Below are 22,650 nucleotides of genomic sequence, written 5' to 3'. Positions count from 1 at the left end.
TGTGTGTGTGTGTGTGTGTGTGTGTGTGTGTGTGTGTGTGTGTGTGTGCACGTGCGTGTGTGTGTGTGTTTGTGTGCATGTGCGTGTTTGTAGGTCCTCGCCTCATTTGGATAACAAGGAAAGGGAGAATGTGGCCTGTGTTTTGTCACCCACAATGAATTGACTTCCTCATCTTAATACAGTACAGTCAGTCCAGATGTGATGTAGTTTGCCTTGGAGGAGTTTTTTTTGTAGGCCTGATCAACATGTTTAAAAAAAAAAAAAAAAAAAAAAAATCCCTGTTGTGCATCTAATGGTGCAGAGGCTAACAGGCGAATGACAAGTTCATGACTTATTCTAAAACTGAAGAGAGCTGATGGGTTCAGGAAGTGCTGAATAATCAAAGTTAGCTGGAAGCCAGCAGAAGGGAAAACAACAACAGGCTCTATTGTTCCCCCGAGGGGAACTTCAGTGTAACACTTAGTTTCTTTGTACAGTATTTGAACACGTCAAATGCGTAACGAACCCTGCGGGCATGCATCTGATATTGGAGTGCATGGTGAGTTTAAGTGTTCTCTTTAAGGACACCTGTGCTCTAATATCGAACTGGCATCCCTCCAGGAGCCGATCACAATATCCATTCTTTGGACTACAACAGATTTTCAGCCTTTTTAGTGTGTCTTTAACCATGTGCTGCAGTCGATCTAAATAAGTTAATATAACGCAACATACAATTTTACAAAAGTTGTAAAAGTATTATTCCTGAATATTTATTTCACTTTCAACCACTCGACATGTTCAGTGGCATCAGTGCTATACATAGACATATAGTTCTTATTTTTTTCTTTGTATTTTTGCCCTCTATGGACAATAAAAGTGGTATTGTGCTATGACCAAAACATAAATATAAATCTATATAAATAAAACATGAATTGGAATATTTCATATCACACACTTTTTATGCTGTGTCTTTGATTTAAAGATGACAATACGCAAAAATCTACAAAAATTGTAGAAATTGTAACATATGGGGTAACCCATGTGTTACAAGCATCGTAGAAATTGCAGCACAAGGGTTACCATGGTACTTTTGTACCATGTCTGTTTATTTTTTAATCGGAGCCAATTGGGAATTCCCCCACCAGATTTAGCAGATGACATCCTGGTTGAAAAGTATGTAATAAATTCAATTAGTGTTTCAAAAAGAGTTTTGTAATTTTCTTTACAATACTATGTGTGGGCGGCCGCGTTAGACAAAACACGGCATTCTGGTTATTATTGCCTTTGTGGAATATGAATTGGGCAGTATGGTGGTCGACTGGTTAACACGTCCGCCTCACAGTGCAGAGGTGCAGGATTCAATTCCGGCTCCGGTCTTCCCGTGTGGAATTTGCATGTTTTCCCCGTGCCTGCGTGGGTTTTCTCCACGTGCTCTGGTTTCCTCTCACGTTCCAAAAACATGCATGGCAGGTTAATGGAACATTCTAAATTCTCTCTAGGTGTGATTGTGACTGAATGGTTGTTTGTCTATGTGTGCCCTGCGATTGGCTGGCAACCAATTCAGGGTGTTCCCCGCCTACTGCCTGAAGACAGCTGGAATTGGCTCCAGCATACCCGCGACCCTCATGAGGATAGACAGATTAGAAAATGGATGGATGGATAGATTAAGAATTAAGAAGCAAAATGCACTTGTTTTTATCCATCTCGGGCGGGAGCGGCCATTTTGCCACTTGCTGTTGACTGAAAATGACATCACAATTGCTAAATAAACGGGCGGTCGACAAGCATTCTATTGTGTTTTAGTTACAGCCACGTACTGCATTTTTCAAACAAATAGAAATTAGAAATCTTATGCCGAGGTCATGTTACATGTTCAGTCAAACCGTGACAGTTTGAGACAAGTGGCCACTGAGATGGTGGAAAAAATAACTTCTATGTCTGATCAAGCGGGTCATCTTGGTTTACAAGAACTACATCCCGTCTAATTCCCTCATATAGAAGTCCAAGGCACAAGCTTACGAGGCATGAAAGGCCGCTTGTTTCCCTGCCACACACGTGTCAAAGTATGTGTACAGCCGGCCTTGCTTGAGGGCCGCACAGGGAGGGATCGCGCTGACCCAACAATTTGTTGAAGTTGACAGTCTGGCCTCGAGCACCTGCCAGAGACAAATTCTTCTTGGCATCGGATTTGAGAAAATCTCAAGGATGCACTCAAACGTCCCTCTCCCCTCCAGCATTGGAGCTAGTGGCTTTGTCTCTGTAAAATTGTAAATGGAAGGTGATTACAAGCTCAGTCTTGATTACATGCACTGTCTCCTACTGGAGGCAGTCGCATTCATCACCCAGCATGTGAAGCTCAGCGAAGGACCCTAACCCAGACCCAACCGACTGATGATGAAATCGAGATAAGTGATTATACTTTTGTAGTTCAAGGTACTTTATCGTGGATAAATGTCATGATGAAAAATAGCCCAGTCGCAATGCTGTTTTAAAAGCCGTACCTAATCAGATTTGCGTCACAATATTACGGAATTTGTCGTTGGTCTGTCTGAAGCACAAAAGCAATAACATTTCTTTAACTTAATTAATTCAGCAGTCATTGTCACTTGTAACTGTAATACGAGTGTAAAAAGAAGTAAAACGCTTAAAAACGCAAAGGCCTGCCTCACTAGAAGCTAACATTTTTATTTATTTATTATGAATGGCAATCTTGGGGCATTCCCATAGGATGGGAGTCAACTTTACCATTAATCACGAGACTGGGACAGTTCAAGGTAAATAGGTTCACGAGAGCAGACATTACTCAGTAAGGAAAATTAGTTGTACGAAATAGTGAGAGTCCTTGAGGAAAAAAGAGGCAACCATAGGTGTCCCCAGAGCCCTTTTACTACGGCATGTGCCCCAGTAACAATGAGCTGCTCCCCAGTATCAGAATACCATGCAGATTGAGGGCTGCTAATGTGACAAAAAAACAGCTCTACCATGCTTTTGTTGAAGTCTTCAAGGTGTAAGAGTGCAGCTGTAGGGTTGGGGCAGTGAATGCGTGAAGGAGAAAGGGGATGTACTGTGGTCGGGCAGTGGTCTCCCACCTGTTTTCCACCACGTATTGATTCATGGTCTGACTGATCGGCAACAATCAGATACATCCCTACCGTGGTAGTAACGTACATTGAGGGCCGATGTTCTCCACTACAAATTTTTTTTTTTTTAATGTCATTGCATTGCAGTATCGAGTGGACCGCAGACCGGTAGTGGGCCAGGGAGTGGACTGCAGACCGGTAGTGGGCCAGGGACCACTGCTTGCAGACCTCTGTAGTATGTGGCCTGTGCTCCAGTAGAGCCTAGCAACACCCATGGGGGCAAAACACTGTTCATTAAATGAGTAAATTGCAACTTAAGTTGTTTTTCTTTTTTGTTTATGATGTAGAATCATTCTCATTGTGATGGGACACGACAGGGTTTTTTTTTGGGGGGGGGGGGGTTCTGTGGGTGTGGGATGGGACAGGAATTAAAATGCACTTCTGTGTCACCCACTCTGCCTCACACCTAGCAACATGACTGAATACAACTAAACTGTCGTGCAGTGTGTGGGGCTTCTACAGCAACTGTAATTGGAGGAGGATTGTTGCTTTTTTTCCCCCTCACTTTTTAATGTCAACTCTTATGCAAGTGTAAAAAAAGTTAACCTTTTTATCAGTTGACTTACATGGGTGGAAAGAGGATTACTTCAGGTGAGTCATCTAATATCAAGACTAAACACGGCCCACTCTGTGATGGCGCTTGTATTCTTTTATTTTTATTCTTGACTTTTTGTGAAGTTAGTCACATTGTACTGAGCAGCCAGGGCAGAGATGTGTATCCCACTTTGCTATGTCACAATACTTTCCATTTCTATATTCATGAGCACTTTATGACTTGTTTGCCATACATGCTGTGACATCACCAAGCTAAACAGCAAAAGCCAAATAAAAATGAAAAACATACTTGTGCAGTTTTGACAGTTTGACATTTGAGGCATATTTTTCCAGAAACGTTGGGTCCCATTCCAAAAGTTGTAACTTCAGGGCCATTCCAGTTGAGATGTGTTTTCATCACTGTGGCATGGTTCCACTTGTTAAATTGCTAGTAAGCTTTCACACACTCATAAACACACTTAGTGTGCCACCTTTTTGTATAGTTCAGGATAAACAAGCTAAGCTGGCAAAATGCGCAATGACCCAACTAGGGACGTTGTTGTTGTTGAGGGAGGGGCTCCCCCTCAGCCCAAATGGCAACTAGTGGTCCTGGGAACGTATCGCCTCTTTTGTTTGGGATGAGATGAGGAGTTTATTTGACAGCGGTGAGGATGAGGAGGCAGCCAGGCTGTCTGGTATGTGTGCATTTTTGTGTCCTGCTTTTGTGTGTGTGTGTGTGTGTGTGTGTGTGTGTGTGTGTGTGTGTGTGTGTGTGTGTGTGTGTGTGTGTGTGTCACAGATATCTCATCCTTGGCCTTGCTCCTGCTCGGCCTTCCGACTGGCAGAAATGTTGATTACACCCTAGTGAGAGGAGCTCGAGCTCAGCCTGCGTGTAGTTGCTCACGCTGGATTAACACACGCAGCCACACGTGGGGAAGTGTGTATTGTGAATCCAGCCAAGGGTGGTTTGCCTCCTGCTGGTAACAGACAGCGGTGGCGGCGACAGGTTTCTCTCCCACCTCTCCTCCTCCTCCTCCTCCCTCTTCTCCTCCTCCCATCGAACCAGAGAGGCGAGGCAGTGCCACGGCTCTGGAGCCCAGGAGGCCGGAACAAAAGCGAGCCTGTTTTCAGAAGGCCATTACTCAGGCTGCAGAGGATATGGAAACAATAGGCTGCATGAGTTCTACACCCCGGCACCACATTCAGCCAAAAGCTTGCAGGAAACTTAAGCCCTCTGCACCAACGGCAGTCTCTCAGTTTTTGTTCCATCAACTTTATAGTTTGATAACATCAGGAAAAGGAGTCTTTTCCTGTCCAGGATGCCAAGACATTTTTGATGCCTGAGAGTGAAAACTGCCGTTCATTTAGAGCACACTGCCTTGGTTTTTACTGAGCACCAATGCTCTTTTAGAAATAAGGAAATAAGTAAATACTCAGTTTTTGTCAAGGGTTTCGAAAGCCTGCCTTAGGGCTTTCCCACTCTCAACATGCGAGTGTGCGTGCTTGTCTTGACATGCCCTGTGATTGACAGGCTCCCAGTCCAGGGTGTAGTCTGCCTTTATATTGCAGTCTTGTAATTTCAGTGCTAAAATGTATTATTTTCCAGTGAACTCAAACTAGTTTACTTATTAAATATTGAATATTTGGTACATTAATAAGCATCTAACATATTACAGTAAGGACAAAGTAAATTCATGAATAACTAAATATTACCGTTCTTATGAAATGACAATGTCCCATCACTGGTGAAATATTTTTCTATTTTTAGAAACAGACCCGTGGGCTACTCATGTTATCCTTGGGGGCTTCTTGGTGCCTTCCGGCACCATGTTGGCGGTCCCTGCTCTACATTGTACTGCAAAAATTACTCTGGAAAAAAATTGCATGGATGGCAGCCAGTGCAGGTTGTTTGTGGAGCCTGCTTGATATTAGATTGTTATTTTTTATTTTTTATTATTATTTTTTTTTAATCTTGTAGGCTGTGCACGTCACACTTTTTGTCTTTTCTGAACATATAAAAAATGCACATCCATATAATGCCTTTTTTATAGGCATTTGTCCTTCTAAGTGTCACTCTACCTTTTTATAATACTTTACATAAATAGTTCAGTCTGCTTGTTGCTGCTCATGTAACGTTGCCAAACCAGTGAAGGATGGAAATGGATTAGCCGTGTCTCTTTAGCACCTGGCAAAGTGGAGCGGCAACACGTTTTGTAAGGGACTTTGATACACGAATCAATTGTACCAGAAAAAAATTATCTTAGACCTTTAGACAGCATCATGTCACTGTGAAACTGAATGCAGTGAAAGTAACACATGAGAAAGTGTTGTTAAAAGCGATTTGGAGAAATGTATTTCACTTAGCGGAGTTCAACATTGTCATCAGCTTGCGCCAACAAGCCACATGACACCAGTGCCCATTCGCCTCCATGTCCTTGCAAAAGGGTCATTATGTTTATCTCGACATCTTTATATATAGATTACTCTGAATGGGAAAAGGGAAGTACATGGAAAACCAGGATGGTGTCACTTGTTTAATCATTTTATTCAAACCCTCGTGTCAACCCATGCCTGGACTCTGACCACAACTTTTACCAGCATTAAAATGACAGTGAATAGCGTCGGGGAAACCCAGTACAGTTGTCCAGCTGGAGAAGCCAACAATTGCATGTAACTCACAATGGTGTTGTTGTTATGGAAGTCTGAGTTTCATCACCTCACAAATTTTGTCAGATGAGCATTTTTAAAATTTGTCAGTAATGAAATAAAGAGGGCAAAAAATGGTGAGGACACAGTTAAAAGTTAAATGACCATCATTTTTATTCTTTACTGTATTCTTTGTTTTTTATATTTTGCACAACTCTCATTTATTGTGCAATAATTGTAACATGTATTTGTTACATATTTTGATGCAGTTTTATGCTTTACAAAACATTTCTGTCTGAATTTTGGGGGGCTTAGAACGGATTAGGACATTTACATGCAAAATGCGTCTCTACTTACGAAATTTTCTCGTTAAGAAATTTCTTCAGGAACCAATTAATTTCGTAAGTTGAGGGACCACTGTATTTGTGCATTTTCTGCGCTGTCAATTTAAAATAATGTGCCATTTTTGTGTGATAGCAGACGGAAATTTGGATAAAATGTTTTTTTAATCTGCTGTTTCAATAAATCTTTAGTTTTTGTTTTTTTTACACATTAATCAGTCGTTACAGTGATTCTTAGTGAGCAGCTCTAAAATTGAAAAATGTGCAGCTAATTTACATGATCATATCGGCCAACCTAATTGAAATCAAGTGCTGGGGTGCAAAAGTAGGATTCTACCCATGGTGATAATCCAATGTCAACTCTAAAGGCACAGCAAATAAAAGTTAAATGCAGTATTTATCAGCAATTGAGTTCCCGTTTCATGCTAATAGGCTATTACAAAAGTAATCCATTCGTAAGTGTGTCATTGAAGGAATAGCCCAATTCAACATGCACTTCAGGCTGGACTAAGATTTTAGGTTGGCTGCGCTGCTTTTCATTTTGCATTATCCAACACCAAAGTTACTCCGAAGTTGTATTTTTTTTTTTCTAGTACTGTTAATCCGTTGAGAATGTTAGTTGCTTGTAAGCCAACTTCTGCCTCAGATTTTCGGTATCCGTGCCTATGCACGACAAGCTCAAAGATGCAACATATGGTTAGAATGTTTTTCTTGAAATAAATAATTATCCTCGGTCAATTGGATTGTGAAAGAGTGAATCCTTGTCAGCAGTGGTCGTCTAAGTTGAATTGCCTTGGAAAATTACTGAGGAGAAGCGAGGCAGCGAGGAGCCGGCGAGGCGAGTGAGAGTGCTTATTGCAGTTAGCACTGCGGGAGTCTGGATGTCTGCTGATTGGAGGTCTCACGAGGATACAGGAAAGTGCTCCAACATCACTGTGTTTGTAACATCTGGTTGCCTCTGATGACCACATGTGGCACAATTCATTGAACAAAACCCATAAATAACCACAATAGTTACAAGTAGCCCGCTTACCTCTACGGTTGCCAACAATCCGAAATAAAATAGGCCGGATCTGAGGTTTTAATCCCATCCCTGTCATTTGAACCCTGAGCTTCAGACATAGTGTATTAATTAATTGAGACTGAATCAACAGCAGCTTTGGCTGTTTCAGCCAGAACACGATTCATAAATTCTACTCCACAACTGCAAAATTCCACATAATCTGCAAAATTTGAACGATCAGTTTATCGATTAATCAATTGTAATACCCGTCCTGAATGTAATATATACAGGTATAATATGCATGCAGTAGGCGATGAAGAAAGATCAAGAAAAATGAAGCGCGTGTTAACATTGGAGGGATACAAGTCCCGGTAATGTGTTTCTGCAGATTATTTGTACAGTGAAACTCCTCTACAACGAAATCATGTTTGCAGCAAGAAATTTTTCACAACAGGGGGTTTTTCACTGTAGCAAATTTGATCTCAGATGTAAGCACACACACACCCACACACACAAACGTATGTGTACACGCACACACAAACGTTTGTGTACTCTATTTTTATTCCAATAGTACATAAGTATGAGCACACACTTATTTGACACTTCATATTGTCAGTGTAGAAAGAAAAAAAGGGAAAGAAATTGCGAAATTTACGATCAGCATTCACTTTCACTTACGTCAATTTCTTGGAAAATGTCTTTTATTTTGCTTGCTCCGTCTTTCATTTTGATCACTTTTACCCTCTCTTCCAGCATCAGAGCTCTTCTTGTCTTAGCTGCTTGACATCAAAAGGTCCGTTTTGTAGCCATTTTAGCAATGCAACGTCCATCCTCGTCTGAATCTAACAATAACAAATACTTCCTGGCATGCAATGAACTTTTAAGCCAGCCACGGGGCGCTTCGTAGTCCTCGATGGCCATAGTTAGCTCTCGAAGGCTAAAAACCTTACGCTAACTGGAGCGCTTCTCTCTCATTAGCGCTCCAGTGGCTCGACGGACATTCAAATAAACGAACGTTTCCTCGAATGCTTTACTTGTTATCATGCTAAAAACAGCCACGGGACGCTTCGTAGTCCTCGATGGCCATAGTTAGCTCTCGAAGGCTAAAATCCTTACGCTAACTGGAGCGCTAATGAGAGAGAAGCGCTCCAGTTAGCGTAAGGTTTTTAGCCTTCGAGAGCTAACTATGGCCATCGAGGACTACGAAGCGTCCCGTGGGTGTTTTTAGCATGATAAAAAGTAAAGTAAATGTCCGTCGAGCCATAAGCAATTTACTCTGAGCAGCTAATCGGATGCTACGGATCTAGCTTCAGTATCTACACACATAGACAGTGAGGTCTATGTGGCCTCTTGGCCAATCGGAGGCCAGGATGATGTTCGGTAAGCCAATAGCAGAGCAGCTATGAGTATGTTGAGCCCAGGAAACTCGCAGCTGTGACCGAAATAAACATTGTTCACTATGTAAACCAGTGTGGTGGTTGCTGTTGCCTTTTTTCGAACGAAGCAGTAGAGGTCGCTGTTGGATAAGACTTCGTTGTAGTGAATGTCTTCGCGAGGCTGGAGCAGACAAAATGATTTCGTATAACGCAACAGGGGGGTTTTCGTCGTATGGGGGGCAGGAGAATGGGAATTGTGTTAATGCATGAAGATTTTTTCACATAAGGGGGTATTTTCGCCCATGCAGGTTTCGGGGGTATTTTCGCCCATGCAGGTTTCGTTCTAGAGGAGTTTCACTGTAGCATGTTAGCATTACGAAAGTATTCATATGCAGCATGTGATTTGGTACTTTTACACCGCTTCTAAAAGCACATTTTTTTTTTTCCGTTTGAGTAATAGCCTCCACATGGTGCCAGTTTTAAATGTTTCAGCTCCAAAATACAACTGTCATGTACCACTGGTTTTATCCTTTTTAATGGTTGAAAACTGTCATGAAAATGGCTGCTGAAGGCCACTACTTTGGCTATGATCACTGTTGCAAAAAGCTTCTCCTAAAGTCACACTTTGGTGTTTAATCCTACTGCCAGACAAAAAAAATGCTGAATGTAACCACCTTGGTGGAGGTAATGAGTTGTTAGTGTGGATGAGGTTTGAGGGCTCAAGAACAAAATCATCATGGTCGAATTAGTTGCTTCTTGACGTTGGCCCAGATCCTCAAATGAAGGACGCCTTTAAAAGAAAAACAAAAAAAACCTTGCACGTACATGCAGTTCTTCTCTAGCGTCGATGTGTCTCTCCACACTCTTCTTACTGACAGCACCACTGCCGCTTCAAATAAATCACGTGCCGCCACGTGCTCGCTGTTCGAAAGGAAGGCTGGCTTTTAAACAAGACCAGCACCGCTTTATAGCTGTGCGCCGATCTGACTGCTGTCCTACAATACGCTCCGATGACATGTCATTTTTCCACACCACGTAGTCATCCTGTTGCTTTGCTGCAAGTATCACCGAGCAAGTTTCTCATTTCTAACTAACAAATGAATGACCTGGAAAAGAGTCAAGCATGAACCAGAGGAAAAGAGGATTTCCTCCTCTTGTGCACAAGACTGGAAAAATGGACACATTTTTTTAGTTTTGTAATCAAGAAACTGTACAATTACAATAGTTATTTACACGTTTGGTGTGCCAGTAAGGCGACCTTTGCACCGCTGCCTAATTTCATGATGCTATGCAATAATTTTAGCTTTTGTGCTTTTACTTTGCACCAATATAAACAACACCACCAGAGATAAATCTGATGCTTCCTTTGCATGCTTTTCTCTTGGAAAGCATATATGTCAAGCAAGGTGAGCATATTTCGGACCAAAAATCCCAGAAAACAAAGTTTTGTTTTTACACAACAGTGACTTTGATGCTAAGAATTGTTTAGAGACACAACCACAATGAAAATTTGCTTTTGATTGCAAAATAATGTATTTACAAATAATCACCAGTGTAACAGTTTTACATTTGACAAACGTGACAAACTATCTACACGTTATTTAGTAGTAGTATTTAGTAGTGTGTGTGTGTAAATTCAGGTCATTTTATTTTGACTTATAGTACTTAATCTTTAATAAGAACATGTCAGAGCTTGACAAATTATTTGCGTTCAAAAAGAATGTGAGCGTAACAGTCTTGCAGGAACAAATGTTTTCTGTCCTCTGTCTCTTACAACCACATCCAGGATTAACCTACTGTACAATCTTTAAGAGTGCATCGCAGAGTTAAAGAGTACACAGTCCTATTAAAGTGTTATGTCACATGCCGAGATGAGCCACCTGCGTAGTCTTTGCAAGCTGATGTGTAACTTTTATAAGAATCCAAATGAAACCGCTGTTAATAGCAGTGCTCATTGTTTAAAGACTTGCAAAAGCCTGCAAGTAAAAACTTGTGCAGCGGGCTGCTAAGAGCGGAGTAAAGCTCTGATTCCAGTCTCAGAAACAGAGTCAGCTGACGTCTATTTTGTGACGTCTTATTAAATATTGTCCTGAACATCCGTTACTATAGCTTAATATGTTCTTGTTGTCTTTGTAAACAGATATTGTATGTTTGTGTCTTTTTTTTTTTTTTCGAGTCATCAACTTTGCTCCTCTTCTGTTTCTTTCATAGTACATTAAGCTGCCAGCTCCCACAGCAGAGTCGCCCAATGCGCTTCGCGTCTTCTCCTTCTATTTATCCAGCGACTGCAAAGACCAGCCACAGGCCAGCTTCGACTGCATCCATCAATATGTTTCAAGGTACGAAGTGACTACAGATACAGGGAGCTCCCAAAGTGTTGAACGGACCCTCTGATTTGTTTGGAGTTGGGAAAGATTTTTCTATTTAAAGCACTTCCCATGTGTCTGAGGGTGTATTCACACCTGCACTATTTGGAAATATTAGCCCAGAGTGAATGTTGATCCTACAAAGTACATGATCCTTCATCTTTTGTTTAGCCACACCGCTGCCAGCATGTTTGGGTCAAAGCACGCAGAGCACGCGCTCCTCCCGCTTGACGCTGTTCCAAAATGTAGAAAAATAGCGTGGCAAAATGAATGAGCTGCTGTTGACACTCAGAATTGTTTTGCAGCTCTAATAATAACAAAAATACGCAGAATAAGAATGCAGCATGTAGTAATTGCATGTTTTCCTCCATTTGTGGGTTTGTACTTTCTGTGCCGCCCTCGTCATTTCCGTCCAATGGAAGCACCGATCATTACACGCATCATTGTGTTTGCAGGATATAGTTAACGTGCAAAAAAGTGCGATGTGAATACCAACTACACCAAATGAAAAAAAAAATAAGTCTGCTTTTGCTCCGGACCAAACAAGCGGACCAAAGTACTATTCTGGTGTGAATTCACCCTTAGTAACTCGTCTGTGACATACTTATTGCAAAATACACAGATGATTGAGAATTGTACTGCATTTTTCACACCGTATTTCTTGCTGAAATAAGCCCTGTTTCATGCAAGTAAGGGACTGTAGCCCCTGCCTCATGCACTGCTTGGGCAATGGAAACTTAGCAATGGCTGAAAATCAAAACACCCTGCATTTGGGACATATTCACCTTTTTTCCCCTTCACAATTCTTCAGCTGTCCGTGAACGTCATTGCAAGGAACTGCCAGCTCCTTTGTGCAAGATGGGATCAACTGTTTCGTGCCTGACGGCTGATCAAATAGTTTGAGTTGTTTCCTCCTGTTGCTGCACAGCAAGAGCTCCATTTCAAGTCTCGTGCTTGTCATTTTCTAATAAGATAAATGACAGTATTTTTTTCAGACCGTATTTTTACCTTTTTTTTCCCCCTCATCTCTTTTGCTTACTTTGTCCCCACAAGTGAATTGATATTTCCAAGAGAAAGGCTCGAAAGTGTGCAGTCATGCGTGCAAATGAAGCTGAACAGTGATTATGTGTGTGACGCATGACTTTTGTCCTAGAAGAGTTTTTTGCAAGGCAGACATTTGGAGCCAAGTTTGACCGAGCCAAGCTCGAAGTTTTCCACAGGCCGTATCCTGCCTCGAACCTTTTGTCTTTTTACCATGTAGCACGCCGGGCTATATCCAGTCTGTGACATAACATAGAGTAACCTCTGCCGTCTTGGCCAGCTCGCACTGCAAAGCACATTCTGTTGCCCCGAGTCGATGTTGGTATGCCGCTGTGCTCACTGGACTTTGTCTTTACGGTGTTGACAACTTAAAGCTCCTGCGGCTCAGCGGCTCTCTTTTGTGTTGTTGGTTTTGCAGTGACGGCCGCGAGCAGCTGGAAGGTCAAGGGGTCATCCAGGACAAGATCACCGTATGCGCCACCGAGGACTCCTACCAGATGACACGCGAGAGGATGTCTCAGGTAGAGAAGGATAGCTGGAGCCGTTCCGCCATCGAGATAAAACCCGGAGCCACACATCCCAGTAAGTATTCACCTCGATCGAGTGTCTCACAGCCTGAAAGTTGTGCGTTTGAGCCCCAATTTCATGGCATCCCCGTAAAAGGTCATTAACCATTTATAACTTACAATGAACCAAAAAAAAAAAAACTCAAAGTCAACTGTTTTTAATATCTTAGAACATTTTATTAGTGCGCATTTAGTCATAATTTTCACTGCTTTTCTTTTTTACTTATCAGTGATGACATTACTGTAGTCTGATTTAGATTTTCCAACATTTTTTAGCAATTGCTTGCCATGAAATTCCATTGAAGCTCGCATGCAGCATTAGAAAGAAAAAATAAAGAAAAACCACGAATTGGCCCACAATGACATTTGACCAGTGTCTGACTTTAAACTATTGTTGCAGATCCAAATATTATTGAAAGACAGTTCATTCCTGTTTTTTTTTAATAGGACCATAACTCCCAATAATGTTCTTTATGTACATGAAAAACGTTTTTTCTTTTTAATGAACGTAAAGAAACATTTTTAAAACCAACTCATGGGATTGCTCACTTGTTAACCCTCATTGACTTCCACGTGTTCATATGTTACGAATCACCAGCATCGTAAAACATATTCATCAAACTTGTCATTATGCACTTGCCAGCTTCTTTCTTCTTTTTTTATTCCTCTTCAACGCTTGCTGCAGTTACGCAAGATTGTTTCCTGGCAGCACTGTCGGACCCCCGTGTCGTGCTGAGCTCCAGACTCTTGCTTAAACTCTTTTGACCAAACTTAGCCCTTGTGAATTGTGTAACAACTGTTTTTAAGGTGAAGATGCGCATGGTAAAGCCCCCAATCGCTGTGCTCTGTATTGACCTTTTAGCTTTCGGACATGCTGTTAAAACACACATCACAAGGCGTGTCATTACCTCTAGAAGAGTCATATGGTCGACGAGCATACGTCTCACTCTTGCGTCATGTTTTGCAAAACGTGATTTATGGCTGACATTACAGATAAAATTGCAGCGCATATTTTGCGGTTGTAATTGAAGCGCATACTGTGTGACCTTCAAGGTGCAGATTAATGTGTAATAGGATTAGCGAGGCGAGATAGCTTTTACCCATGCCCTAACATGCTCGACAAGCTGTCTGCTAAAGTGATCATTTTCACTATTGCGTTTTCCGTGGGGGATCACAAAAAAAAACATTAAAGCCAAAGCAAAAAGTGAAAACATATGACAAAGTAAATATGAAGATGAAAAATACTGTATCAATTGTTTCCTAATTCGTTAATTCATTCCTAATTCCTTAGACTAGGAGTGTTCAAATGTTGATTTCTGTTTAATTGAACAAGCCTGTGCATTGTAATTGCAGCCGTAGAGTTACTCATAAAGCTCATTATCGCGCAGTATATCCACTTGTGACTAAGCAGGCTGCTGTGTACCGTGCGCTCAGGTAAAAGCGTCAAGATCCATAAGAGGCCGCCCATCGCGTCCGCATCAGACAGCAGCTTCTGCAAACCTCCTGCGCCCAGCCGATGGAGCGGCAGCATGGCCTCGCTCCACCAGAAGCCCCTCAAGGAGCGCATCATTCATCTGCTGGCTCTCAAGTCCTACAGGAAGCCGGAGCTCCTGCTGTGGTTGGAGAGGGAACGGGTTGGTCCCAAGGACAAGACGGAGCTCGGAGCCATATTGGAAGAGGTATGAGGAAGCGCATATACTCGTTGGACACTACATACAGGTATTCGAATTTGTTGTTTGTAATGATCCACAAGATACATATTTCAACAAATATGGCCACGAGTCGTAATTTACTCGTCTGCAGATGGGGGAGGTGGGAGATTTTTTTTTTTGGTGGGTAGGCCATTATTTGTTGACATAATTTAATAAATGTTACTAGGGTTGCACAATCACAGTTTTCTGGCCGATCACCAATCTTTAAAAAGCCTAACTTGCCCGATTTTTTGCCTATCAGACACCTTAAATGTTCCATTCTTGTTTTATTGTAGAACATTGAACGATATCTGTGAAACCATATAAAGGCGGCTGTTTAAACGGCATGTAATTGTTCACAGCGGAAAAGGGCAAAGACCGACTTTTTCAGCCTGCTGCGCAAGGAGATAAGATCAGTGGACAAGATTGGTTTTATTTTCAGGGATCGGCCAATCGCCGATCCCACAAAATGAAGGAAATCGACTCTGGTACCGATCTCGGCCAATCGATTGGTGGAGCCCTAATTTTCACAATAGTATTAAAATGTATGTCCATTCAAACTGGAGGTTAAACCAAGACAGAAAGAACAAAGATGGAGAAATACAAAAAGCCTTAAGAATTGAGGCAGACGAGGTGCAACAAAAGAGAAATTATGGGATGCATCCGTGTTTTTTGCACACACTTATGTTCCCCTGCGTGTAATTGGGTCAGTGCTGTACTTATCTCTGCAGCCGTGTTTGTTTTGGGGACGGGATGTCTGCAGCCTGCAAAAGCTCATTTACGGTAAACTTCAGACACAGAGAGTCTCACCCCATTAGAGACAAGATTGAAATCTGCAAGAGGAAGAAGTTTGGAAGTTACTCATTACAATCATTAGAACAAGAATATCGCTTAAGACAACAGTAGACGAGTGTGGGATACAAAAATAGAAGGATGAGATGGAAATGGAGACAGACTTGTTATTTTTAATGGTATAAAACCAGAAAACTGTAAAGTTTTGCGTGACTGTTTTTTTCAGGTGGCAAAAGTGAACCCTAAAGATAGCAGCTACCTCCTGAAAGAGGACTTCTACAAGTACGTGCGGAGGGACTGGCCTGGCTATAGCGAGGAGGAGCGACAGCTCGTGAACAGGTTGTTGTCAAGGTGTGTTTGATTGACAGCTATGGAGTCTCTGTTAGTACAATATACACAACAAAAGACATTTCTGTTTGATGTGTGGAAAAGCGAATTGGGGCCGTTTCACGGGATCTATCTATTTTCAGGAAGTTGCCGCCTCACGTGCACGGCCATTGGAGGAATCCTCAAGCCAATGAATCAATCGTGAAACCATCCGAGGACAGAATGCTGATGCATCACAGCCTGACAAAGAACCCGGTAGTGGTGAGTCATTAAACCTTATTCAACGTTTGCTAGATTGCCTGAATAATGCGTCTCTCTCGTTCTTGCAGAAACGCCCCGTGCCTACAGACAGTCTCCTAGCTCTGGCCGCAAAGAGACAAAGACAAATTGATCAGAGGACACAACCGCAGCCATTTATGAACGGACTCTTAAACAATAAGGGAGCACCTATCACTGATCCTCTTACTTTCCACACTAAACCTGACTTCCAAGGGACGAATAACACCATAGGGAGCAACGTTAGCGACCACCAGCACGGTTCTCCTGGAGAGCATAAAATGTTGAGCACCCCCAACGTATCGGAGACCGATCAGCACAAAACCAAAGCGCTGTGCCGCGACCCACCTCGGGCAGACTTGGAATGCCCTCAACAACAGAGGAAGAAAAAATCCAAAAAGCATAAAGACAAGGAGCGGGAAAGATTGAAAGACCACCAGGACAAAAAGTGGTCAGAGGGGAGTCCAGATCTCAAGCATGAGCAGGACAAACTTGAGAGTAAGGTTCTTTTATTTTATTTATTTATTTATTTATTTTAAACAAAAAAAGTAGTTTCCTAAATTTCAAACTCGTTGGTCGCAACATTAACTACATCCGCATAATCTAGCCATGAGATCCAAAGCAAGAGCTGGACACAACATAATTAAGCTCAAATTTGTACTTTTCGAAAGGGGCCACTGCTCCCTCTACGCAGAGTATGCACATTGCCAAGCTTTTTAGCGTTTAATACGACTGGAACGTGACACCCAGAGGTTGAGGATCCATATTGGAATTCGCTACATCAAAGGGTGCGAGGGGCTGGTCAATGCTGCTTGCAGCTTTATTTTCATTTATTCTTTATGATTTGGAAATGCACCGCACCATACGTTTCTCTTGTTCACACGGCTACAAAACCCATCTCTGCTGCAAATTACGAGCACAATAATAAACAGACTCTTGGTCATATGTCAGTTGAGGATTATGCAAAAGATGCACTAGCGTGCAAAATTGTAGTGTCATGTTATGCAAACTCTTCTAATTACCACAACAACTGAAAATAAGACACAAATCAAGAAAATTGCAATGACGCCTTTCTGTATTATGAAGCGATTCCACCAACTAATGTGCCAAAATGTGGATGAGTGCAGTGCAGTCTGAATGCAGGACATTCTTTTTCACTGCGTCAATAAAATAGAATTTTGCATCTTCGAGTATATGACATTTGGGCACTGTTCAGTGTATATTCTTCTCCATCCATCACAAAATAGCAATTTCACCACACCACTGTGGTCTCTAATCTCCCAGTGCACTTAGACAGCCTAATCTCTTAAGAATGGGTGTGTTTGCACCCCTAAACTCTCTCTGTCTCGCTCTCTGGAGTGTTGGGCCTGTTATGTTCCTGACTCACTCGGCAACAGTTCTTTGGCTCCCTAAAGTGACACCTCCCCTGATGCCTCACCTGTGTGCTCGTCTGCGGCTTCGAATGGACATTTTTAAGTGTTAGGCACTGTGGGTTACTTTACTGTCTCATGTTGTTCATATCTTAATCTCTTGTGTGTTGTGTGTGTGTGTCTGTTTTAGATTGCGACATCACTAATGGCTTGGATTTGGCAGAGAAACCGGACTATGTGAAGTAAGTGTGAACATGATTTTTCTTGTGATTTCGCATATTTTACAATATTTTACTGGAACCTGCAAAATCCAGATCCATATTTCTACTGATAGTCAACTACAAATGGGGTGAGGTGTCGATAGCTGAGAGGCCTTTTTGTACGAATAATTTTTTTATGTTAAACTAGGGCAGCACAGTGGTCGACTGGTTCGCACGTCGACCTCACAGTACAAGAGGCGCAGGGTTCGATTCTGGCTTCAGCCTTCCCATGTTCTCCCTGTGCCTGCCTGGGTTTTCTCCGGGTACTCCGGTTTCCTTCCACGTTCCAAAAACATGCATGGCAGGTTAATGGGACACTCAAAATTATCCCTCGGTGTGAGTGTGAGCGTGGAGGGTTGATTGTCTCTGTGTGCCCTGCGATTGGCTGGCAACCAGTTCAGCGTGTGCCCAGCCTACTGCTCGAAGACAGCTGGGATAGGCTGCAACGCCCTCACCACCATCGATAGTTTCAAATAATGGATGGATGGCTTTGAAAGAAATATCTGTCAGCTGCTGCCATCTTGTGCCAGAAAATGGAGTTGCAGCGTCCAGAAATTAAAAAGTTACAAATGAACAGCTTTTAGTGGTATTAATCCGAACAGCATGTCATGGCATTCTGTGATAATTTCCCCAATTTTATGATTATTGGCATACACTAAATTGGGTGTCCATTTGCAGCATGTATGTCAGGATCACAAGCGTGGAGCAGCGTCAACGCTACCAGGAGGATTTCAGCGCCGAGTACGACGAGTACAAAGACCTGCACACCCGAATCGCTACCATCACTCACATGTTTGTTCAGCTCGCATCCAAGATCAAGAGCATGTCACCCGGGACGAAAGAACACAAGGTGCGTCCTCTTCGAAAATTGGACTTCCAGTGCTACACAGCAGTGGGTGTTGAAGAGTTTCTTGCTGCGATATTTACATGATGTTTTACTTTTAATAGGTAATGGAAGATCAAATTTTAGAAAAATACAACAAGTATCGAAAGGTAAGAAGCCTTATCTATAGGGTTTCGTTATTTATTTGTCATTATTATCCGTATTATTAAAACAGATTCCATATTTCCATGCATAGTGCCTTTTTAGTGTATAATGAGGCATTTATTGAGGGAGACCTTCATTGATTAAAATGATGTCAATTAAAAAATAGATATTTTCCCTGAATATTGAATTAAAGTGAGATGTTTTTGTCTTATGTTTTATTTTAAATATATACATGTTTTTAGATGACGTTGGTCATCTTGTTGGAATGTTTAGTATATTTTGCTCAGGAATGTTTTGAACTTTATTCAGCAGCCCTTTTTACTCCCCTGTAGACTTTAACTTTATAGATGCCTTGTAAAAGTAATTACAGTCACATACTGGTATCGCCTGTTTTTTTTTCTACCAGCGTGGAGATAAAAGGCATCTAGTTGAGGTGTGGTGCTTATTATTAATTGGGGTGCGGCATCTTTTAGACCGTAGTATCTGAGGAAATACTGTAGGTTATTTTTGGTCGAAACATGAAGGTCACCAACCCTTTTAAAACTGAGAGCCTTGTACTGTACTGATTCATGTGTGGGGCTACTAGTTTACACACCGACTAATCATATTCATTTATCTCTTACAATAATCGGGAAATGGTTAAATAACCTCTGCAATGTTTTATTTCTATCAATCTCCACCATTGTTTGCACATACAACTTCAAACGGTCACTTCTGCCACATTCCTAGAAACTCACATTGTGCCATTACTGGTGAGCTATTTTTAGAACAGGCCCACGGGTTTCTCATGTGGTCCTTGGGGACTAACTGGTGGCACTGGGTCTCACATTTCTTAATACACTTCAATAATATGTTGATCTGTTTTTGTAATTGGCACAAATAAATATGTTGTTGTCAAACGTTTAAAAAAAAAAATGCCATCGATGCTTCAATGTCACACCCAATCTAATCCAGATCTGATCAAAAGTCCTTCATACTTATTGTCATGTAAGATGTTGAGATATTTCTGTCCTGAAAGATGCACAGTTATGACGTGAGTTGACTCTGTCCACAGAAATTTCCAGACTACCAGGAAGAGAAGAAGCGCTGTGAATATCTGCATCAGAAACTCTCGTTTATCAAGCAGCTCATCGAGGACTACGACGTCTCTCGGACCTCCTCGTAGCGTCGGCTCTCCCTTCACATTGGATTCAGTTCATCGGGGAGATTTTTTTCACGAACAACATCTGGTCCACAAGTGATGGAAAGGTTTTTCGAAGAGCAGATTTTTTTTTTTTTTTTTTAACGTTGAATACCCCCCCCCCCAATAAAAAAAAAAAAAAAAAAAAACGGTCCAAGGAGAGAGACGTTAAACTCGGCAAAATCATCTTGGTTCATCCACCAGAATCATTGGAAGCCATGTTCATGGAAATCCGAAGAGCCTGTTGAACTCATCAGTACACATCCGAGTTGCCTCCTTTCAAGTGTTCCAAGAAAGCCTTCTGGTCTGCGGCTTAGCTAGTGCCTCTTTTCGTTTTTTTCTGCCATAGCATTGACATTTTGACGTTTTCTTTTTTTGGGGGATGACATACTAAACCTAAATATTATATTTGTATAGTTACGAACCCTTCTTCATTAACTCTACTGTTTAATTGCAGCTCATTTTCATTTAGGATATCCTCCGAAATTCACTTAAATCGAGGGTGGTGGAACGTTTTCTTGTCAGTTTTGTATAAAGTCCTCCACCCTAAATTTATCGAAAATATATGATGCAATGATCAAACAAATGCTTCTAATTGTTATGTGCATCTGCGGATTCAGTGTCTCTTTATAACTGCCCTCTGTGTCACACCGCGGTGAGGGTTGTTTGTCGGGTCACTCTTCTTTTATTTTGAAAGAATGACTCTTCTCTTGTTTCAGGTCCCCCCCCCCCCCACCCCCATCAGCCCTGCTCTGAAGGTTTCCACCTGTTGCCACTTACCTTGTGTTTAAATGGTCCCTTATCTCCCTTTGTCCTGTGCCAGTGTGTTTCGTCCTTGTGCGCGCACTCCAGCCTCTCGCCACAGATTTGACCAGTTCTTGCCTTGTTTCCACAGCCTTGCCGTTTTGAGTTGTCAGTCGCAGATCCTCAAATATATCTTTGTACTTTGAACCCTGCTACTGTGTCCTGTGTCCAAGCCTGGTTCTGACACTCTTGAGGTTTTAGTTGTTTTTAGAAGGGAATGGAAGGACAGATTAAATCCTATCGCCGGCCCTCAGATTCCCAACCCTAAATTAGTAGTATTTATTGAGTGCAGTCTTTCACTTCCTCACATAATTGACTACTGGTGGAATATATCGGGCGGCATGATTAGACTTCCGCCTAATACAGTGATGTGGAACAAAGTAATTTTCTCGGAACTGCTGATGTATTTATTTTAAGACGGCCCTCTTCTGTCCTCTATTGCGGGCCTTGTAGATTACAGGTCACATGATGTTATCGAAGCACTCAGACAGGGAGCTAAATAACCTTTTCGCCTTATGTAACTCAAAGTGTCTCTTTTACATTGCCCATGGAAGCCAGCATTCACCCCGGGGGTCATTGTTATATACAAACAGCATTACAACGGAATGGGGGGTATGAATTCTCCTTTCAGAGCACCTGCGTGTGGAATAATTCTGTTACCACCCTGTTGTTTGGAAAGCCATCGTCTGAGTATTTCACACAGTATATCAGACCAAATTGTCTTAGACAAGGACATTGTGAATATTGTGGAAAATGTCATTTATCTCAATAATTTAAAAAAGAAAGTCTAATATCATACAGGAACTAAAACTCAAAATGTACGTTTATATACGAATTCTTGAGGTTTTATTGGCAATGGTTGGGTATTTGGGCATTTGCTCAGAATTGAACCTGCGTCCTCTGCTCAAAAGACATGTAGGCTACCACTACAGCACCAGAAAATTGCTGTTCTGTATAACAGCACAAAAATGATGGTGCAAAGTCAATCCACTAATTTTCAGACCTCTGAGGTGATATTGAAGCTATACCAGGTAGGGTTGTTTAGAACTTGCCCTCCTGTCCTTTTGTGTTGAAAGTAATTGCCGCTATCTGACATTGGCATATGGCCACAAGTGCTTTGAGCTTCACGCAAAAATACTGTTACTACTGTAGATGATGTCATCTCTCAGGTCAACTTTGATGCCCCTGCCTCGCCATTTCTGACATTTTCTTAAATACAGATGTACTGCTTGATTTATGGCTCTGATACTACTCCTGAAGGTGGAAATTTTACGTGACTTTGTCCTATACATGGGATGACGGGAGAACAAAATAACGGGTTTTCCTAGCAGTGTGAAAGGCGCTCGTGATGTGACATTGGCCTCTCCAAGGGAGCACACCATACATTTTGAGGGTGTTCTCTTATTTACATTATAGGGACAAAAAAACAACATTCCACAACCAGAATAGTGGAACTTTTGGCAGGCTACAAAGCATGATGGTACCATAGTTAACAGTTAATGTATGAAATTAAAATGAATAAAGTCACATATTAACTGTAAGTCCAAACTTGTGAGCACATACAATGACTGAAGGGATCAAAATAAGATGGTTGGTTCAGGGAACAATGAAGCTCTATTGGCAAACAAAATAAAAGTAAGCACTTGCTACATGTTCTGATACTTGTTGGTCTTTCATATACAGTAATCGCCTCCCAGGAATTAGCCTTACGCTGCAACCTTGTGACATTGTGACATTTTCTGGAACAGTTGTCTTCATAAGGGTCGCGGTTGGGTTGGGACCTATACCCAAACTTGACTTTGTCTAAGAGGCAGGGTAACGTCCTGGACTGAATACCAGTCAATCACAAAGCAAGGGTAGTCGTGAAACTACGTAATTAATCTATTCCACAGTAAAATAATAGCTGGCTTTGTTTGGAAAATGTCAGACATAGGTATATGATAAGAACTTATTTTAAATGTAGGTAGACA

At 41.7% G+C, this 22,650-nt stretch overlaps 1 protein-coding gene across 2 annotated transcripts in view; it reads left to right on the top strand.

Moving 5' to 3' along the window:
* The window catches only part of LOC109513945 (RNA polymerase II elongation factor ELL2), a 26,597-nt gene extending 4,272 nt beyond the window's left edge, over positions 1-22,325 (top strand). Inside the window, exons 3-12 of one of the 2 annotated variants that reach the window (XM_019866689.1) lie at positions 11,231-11,358; positions 12,845-13,008; positions 14,427-14,671; positions 15,702-15,826; positions 15,946-16,063; positions 16,132-16,576; positions 17,639-17,690; positions 18,387-18,558; positions 18,657-18,701; positions 19,751-22,325. In XM_019866689.1, coding sequence (XP_019722248.1) covers positions 11,231-11,358; positions 12,845-13,008; positions 14,427-14,671; positions 15,702-15,826; positions 15,946-16,063; positions 16,132-16,576; positions 17,639-17,690; positions 18,387-18,558; positions 18,657-18,701; positions 19,751-19,861 — 1,605 coding nt within the window. In that variant the 3' untranslated portion in view covers positions 19,862-22,325. The remainder of the gene's footprint in view (positions 1-11,230; positions 11,359-12,844; positions 13,009-14,426; positions 14,672-15,701; positions 15,827-15,945; positions 16,064-16,131; positions 16,577-17,638; positions 17,691-18,386; positions 18,559-18,656; positions 18,702-19,750) is intronic. The other variant, XM_019866690.1, reaches the window with a different exon arrangement.
* The last annotated feature ends 325 nt before the right edge of the window (positions 22,326-22,650 follow it).

Source organism: Hippocampus comes, unplaced genomic scaffold (genome assembly GCF_001891065.2).
Source record: "Hippocampus comes isolate QL1 unplaced genomic scaffold, H_comes_QL1_v1.1 scaffold82, whole genome shotgun sequence".
Lineage (NCBI taxonomy): Eukaryota > Metazoa > Chordata > Actinopteri > Syngnathiformes > Syngnathidae > Hippocampus > Hippocampus comes.
This window is presented reverse-complemented; position numbering and strand designations above follow the sequence as displayed.